Source organism: Eleutherodactylus coqui, chromosome 8 (genome assembly GCF_035609145.1).
Source record: "Eleutherodactylus coqui strain aEleCoq1 chromosome 8, aEleCoq1.hap1, whole genome shotgun sequence".
Classification (NCBI taxonomy): Eukaryota; Metazoa; Chordata; class Amphibia; order Anura; family Eleutherodactylidae; genus Eleutherodactylus; species Eleutherodactylus coqui.
This window is the reverse complement of record NC_089844.1, coordinates 35,300,447-35,306,446: the sequence shown is the minus strand read 5'-3', so window position 1 is coordinate 35,306,446 and position 6,000 is coordinate 35,300,447. Positions and strand designations below refer to the sequence as shown.

General features: G+C 46.7%; 1 protein-coding gene across 2 annotated transcripts in view; it reads left to right on the top strand.

Moving 5' to 3' along the window:
- The first annotated feature begins 3,242 nt into the window (after positions 1 to 3,242).
- TTLL4 (tubulin tyrosine ligase like 4) overlaps positions 3,243 to 6,000 on the top strand; it is a 51,585-nt gene continuing 48,827 nt past the window's right edge. For both annotated transcript variants that reach the window (XM_066575496.1, XM_066575495.1), the window contains exon 1: positions 3,243 to 4,643. In XM_066575496.1, coding sequence (XP_066431593.1) covers positions 3,325 to 4,643 — 1,319 coding nt within the window. In that variant the 5' untranslated portion in view covers positions 3,243 to 3,324. The remainder of the gene's footprint in view (positions 4,644 to 6,000) is intronic.

Below are 6,000 nucleotides of genomic sequence, written 5' to 3'. Positions count from 1 at the left end.
ATGTCATCAATAAACACAAGTGACCCAGTGCCATTGAAAGCCATGCATGCCCATGCCATCACGTTGCCTCCACCATGTTTTACAGAGGATGTGGTGTGCCTTGGATCATGTGCCGTTCCCTTTCTTCTCCAAACTTTTTTCTTCCCATCATTCTGGTACAGGTTGATCTTTGTCTCATCTGTCCATAGAATACTTTTCCAGAACTGGGCTGGCTTCTTGAGGTGTTTTTCGGCAAATTTAACTCTGGCCTGTCTATTTTTGGAATTGATGAATGGTTTGCATCTAGATGTGAACCCTTTGTATTTACTTTCATGGAGTCTTCTCTTTACTGTTGACTTAGAGACAGATACACCTACTTCCCTGAGAGTGTTCTGGACTTCAGTTGATGTTGTGAACGGGTTCTTCTTCACCAAAGAAAGTATGCGGCGATCATCCACCACCGTTGTCCTCCGTGGACGCCCAGGCCTTTTTGAGTTCCCAAGCTCACCAGTGAATTCCTTTTTTCTCAGAATGTACCCGACTGTTGATTTTTGCTACTCCAAGCATTTCTGCTATCTCTCTGATGGTTTTTTTCTTTTTTTTCAGCCTCAGGATGTTCTGCTTCACCTCAATTGAGAGTTCCTTTGACCGCATGTTGTCTGGTCACAGCAACAGCTTCCAAATCCAAAACCACACACCTGGAATCAACCCCAGACCTTTTAACTACTTAATTGATTACAGGTTAACGAGGGAGACGCCTTCTGAGTTAATTGCCGCCCTTAGGCCTCATGTCCACGGGGAAAATCAGGCCCGCTACGGATTCTACATGTAGAATCTGCAGCGGGTCCCTCCTGCCCCGCGGACATGAGCGCTGAAAATAAGAATAAATGAGAATAAACTCACCTCCCATCCGCTCCGTTTCTTCTCTTCGCCGCGGCGTCATCTTCTCTGCGTCGCGGCCGGATCTTCTTTCTTCGGCTCGGCGGATGCGCATGATGACGTCGGTGACGTGCACCGCGCATGCGCCGTCCTGAAGAAAAAAGATCCCGCCGCGACGGAGAGAAGGCGCCGCTGCGAAGAGAAGAAACGGAGCGTGTGAGTAAATTCCGAATTTTGTCTCCCGCGGATCCGGACGGCTTGCATAGGCTTCAATAGAAGCCCGTGGGAGCCGTCCCCGCGGGAGACCCGCATGAAAATGGAGCATGGTCCAGATTTTTTCATGCTCCATTTTTTTTTTTAAATCCCTTTTATTGACCATCCGCGGGTATTTATCTACCCCGCGGGTGGTCAATGCATCCCTATGGGGTGCGGATCCGCGGGCAGGAGAAGAGTTAAAATCCGCTGCGGATTTTAATTCTTATTTTGCCCGTGGACATGAGCCCTTAGAGTCCATTGTCCAATTACTTTTGGTCCCTTGAAAAAGAGGAGGCTATGCATTACAGAGCTATGATTCCTAAACCCTTTCTCCGATTTGGATGTGGAAACGCTCATATTGCAGCTGGGAGTGTGCACTTTCAGCCCATATTATATATATTTGTATTTCTGAACATGTTTTTGTAAACAGCTAAAATAACAAAACTTGTGTCACTGTCCAAATATTTCTGGCCCTAACTGTAGATCTGCTTTGTGTATGTTGCGGGCGGGCACATAAATCTACCTTGTGTATATAAGTGTCCTACATCTGTTTGTTGAGGAGTAATCTGACCTGTAAATATACGGCGCGGTGATTTTGTGTTAAGTACAGAGTTGGCGAAATTAAACTTTCTCCAACCCCGAGGCCTCTGGAGGGCGTTCTGCTGCTCCAAATGAGGAGAAAATGTTCTAGTAAAGTCACTGATAGGTGGCGCTGTAGCCATGTACATCACACTACAAATGCTCAATATGTCCTCCTTGGTTTCCAACAACACCCTCCATACGCAAAGCCACGTTTTTCCATTTCCATACAATATGCCAGGAAATGCTGTCCTTCAGATCCGACACTGATGCAGGACTGTCACTATAGACCTGGTCCGCTATAGCACCACCTATTGGTGACTTCTACTAATGAAGTGGCTCTTGTCTGCCGTTTGTCTCATTTGAAGCAGGAGACGCCCTCCTCCTGAGGCCTCTGAATTGGAGAAGAGTAATATTTTTTTATTACCCTGTATTTTTACAGCTGTGGAAACATTTATGCATGAAAAATCAATACCCAATAGCTTATCTGCAGAAGAATGTATGTACTTATCGTTTTTTTTCTTTGAGTTTTATGCATTTCAAAAGCCTCATGCTTGGCTTCTGGCTGGGGGGATCTTCTGAGCACTGATCAGTTGGTCTTTCTCATGAATATGAAGGGGCTCAGCTCACCTTTCCCACTCCTCTATTTCAGAGGCTGTGTAGTACAACCACGCCCACTCAATACTACACAGCTATCTCTCCATCCTCTCTCTGAGTAGCTGCTGGTTAATCCCCCCTCTCTGCTAAGGGCAGAAAATTCAACCAAAGAGAATCGCTCAGAGAATGGAGGAGCGAGCTACAGATCATTCCAGCCGTCCACCTCTAACTCTCCTATGATCTGTTAATACCCAGGGCTGTGACTGTAACAAGGGGGGGCGCCCTCTATGTATAGAAGAAAGGTTTCTACACTAACATAGAAGGGGGTTCTTTACTGTAAGAGCAGTGAGACTATGGAACTCTCTGCCTGAGGATGTGGTGATGGTGAACTCTATAAAAGAGTAGGAGAGGGGCCTGGAGTGTAATAATATTACATACTGAATTACTGGAAATAGCCTTGGGCTATTAACTGCTTCCAGTGAAGGCTTCATTTGCATACATAATTGCTCTTAAGTAGCTACTTAATAGTGTATGCAAAATGATCGCTCAAAGCTGTCACTCTAACTGTCGTTTGAGCGATCATCTGCTGGTGTAAATGGGCCTTTAGGAGCAATGTACAGACACTGAATGGAAGCTGAGTGCATCGAAGATCTCTTCCGGCCGCCTACCTCCATTCAGGGTAAACAGGCAGTCGTTCAAAGATGAGCTTCCTGTTTACGCAAGCCAATATTCGCTTGGTTTTAGGTGAGCTAAAAGGCAAGCTACACTAAGGAGTGAACGATTCTTGCTGATTTGTCCCGTTGTGTGTACACAGGACGACCGTCTGTAATCTCATGTCACTGATCACTTGGATGACTATTGGCCCATGTAAAAGTACTCTAATCCATAGAGATCTCAATGATTATAATTGATATGGTAGCATCGGTAACCTCCTCTCTTCTTAACCATTGTAGATGCAAGAACATGTTCAAGCACAGAACAATGAAGCACTAAGGAGAGTGTCACACTGGACTAATACCTGGGAGATGGCCATTCATGGCCTCGGTCGAGACACAGGTGTATATAGCTGAGCTTGGAGGTGAAGGCAATCGGAAACTGGCTACTTCTCATCCAGAAGGACTTAAGGGACCCAAAAGTAATCGCTCTTCCGAAAAGTTCTTGCCCATCCGCAAGCTCCACAGAGAACATGTCCATTTGGCTCATGATCCCCGATCTGCTTATTACATGTTCCCTCGTCCTTATTTGTTCTCTGAGCCCAGCAAGACAATAACACCTTTAACACCTTCTCCACCAACTGGGCGAAGGCCACTGCATGACACTCTTGAAAGAACATTGGTTTTCCGTAGAGCTTGCCAAAAACCGACAACTCCTACCATAGGGCCGAGGACAGAAAGTCAGAGGAGTGTCTCCACCCGCTACAGGTATCCACCAGTCAGGCCTTTCCTTAAATCTGCCAAAACCGAAAGTGACATGACGTCTTCATTGATAGATCAGTTCCACCTGCCAAGCGCAGCCGGTGAGCTCACCGACGTTGGTATTCGAAGACCTTCCAGTGTTGGAGCCAAGCTGACCTCAGATCCTTCCAGGCCAGCCTTAATTACCAACTCTTTTCTACGACCAAGCAGTGCTAAAGTGCCTTTACATCCGCATGTAGATAAGAAGATGACGCCAAGCCCCTCTCAGGTTGGAGCAAAGTCTGCTTCATTGACTTCCGGTGAAAAAGAAGACTTCGGCCAACCTAATGGGACGGTTCCTTTATTTAATCACACTGGCATCCGCTCGGGGATTGTGTCCCGCAAGGCAGCCTCTTCATCCAATATCGGAGAGGAGAAGGCCAAAGCTGAGGAAACTACATGGCACATACTTGAAAATAATAAAGTTTGCAGCTCTCCTCATAGAAAAGTCCAACTAACCGAGGCTGTGAGGCGATTGACAGGAAGTCATTTTTCCGCCGGCTGTGAAGCACAACTTGAAATTTCTACTAAAGCTGTCTGCCAAAATGATGAGGCTCGTGCCAGCAGTGCCACAGCACAATCCTCCGCACATCCAGGCCACCAAAAAGACATTGATCCTAGCAGCCTGGCGTCAGACGGTCCAAGCCTTAATTGGGATATCGGTGCTTCCAGCGCTAACCATGCCAACATCTGCACCCAGCAAAACAGTGCCAGCCTTCTTGCCATAGGAGACAACTTGTGCCTCCTTGATAACTCTGCTTCTCTTCCAGCCTTGAAAAGTGAACCCTTACTCCCGGTGAATGGCGAGACCACTCATCGACGGAACATAACTGTGGTGGCTTCTCAGATCTCCACCATACATCTTAATAAATCCTGTGAAGCTGTAGCAAATGACCTTGAGTAAGTTGAGTTCCTTCAGAGGGTCAAAGATTCTGTAACTATGCAAATAGTTTATAGTGGGTTCAGTTGGCATAAAGTGATAGATGACATGCCAAGATCTGCAATGACAGGGGGTCCTCATATTTGCATATGCAGTATAATTTATTTAAAGTGCCATGAATAGTGCTTCTCATCAGTAGTTTCCACAATCGCGCTTTCTCTCTCACGCCACATTAGATTTTACCTATAATACAGCTACATGCCAAAAGTCATGGGATAGGAGTATGTTAATCGATGATGAAATAGCATTACCTCAAGAGATGGCTCAGGGATGCCTATACCTGTATAAGTTATCCAGTGAATGAGGTTGAACACTGGCCAGCATGCTCATGGCGAGGCATCACAATTGGAGTTTGAATGTGGAATGATAATGGGTGTCAAAACAAATGGGATGTTCCATTTACGATTTTGGGTGGGCAATTGATATTCCTTGAGCCACATGTCATTGTGTATTGAGAAAATGTCAGAGGGCATTACTACCCACAGTGGGCGGTGCAGTGGCCAACCATGGGTGCTTAATGATAATGACAAGCGACTCCAGCCGGCATCACATCCACATTCAATGCAGGAGACCCCATACATGTATGTCCTGCAGGTCAGCGCAGCTTTCTATATCTTCCATGAGACATGGGAGTAGAAGACCCACCAGAACGCCTCTGGTTACACCAGACAGCGCCTCACCTGGGTTCTTGGGGTTGCTAACTGGACCTGAGAGGCCTAGCAATATGTGGTGTGGTCTGATGAATCCTGATACCAATTGTTTTGGGCTGATGGTAGGGTTCTTGTGTAGTGCAAACCCCATGAAGCCATGGACCCCTGTTGTCAACAAGCTGCTTTGAAAACTGGTGGTGGTTCCATACTGGTGTGCGGTGTTCTCACAGCATGGGTTGGGTCCACTGGTCCGCCTAAACACATCATTGACGAGCGCCCACTACATTTCACTGTTTGGTGACCATTTGCAGCCCTTCATGGACTCTATGTACCCCACAATGATGGGATATTCCAGCAGGATAATGCCCTGTACCATCAGGCCAAAGTTATCCAGAATGGGTTCAAGGAGCATTCTTTAGAGTTCCTACAAATGATGTTGTCTGAATGTTGGGTCTACATGAGCCCAATAGTGCATTAATGGGGTATGGTGGGGAGGTCCAGTCGCACCCAAGATCCTGCAGCTGCAAATAACACAAGGTTGGAGGTGGGGGGGGACGGGACTTTCCAGACAGCTCAACATCCTTCCAGACGTCTTCCATCCACTTGTGAAATTGATGACCCGTTGAGTTGCTGAACTTTGCTGGGCTAGAGGGTGTCCTACACAATA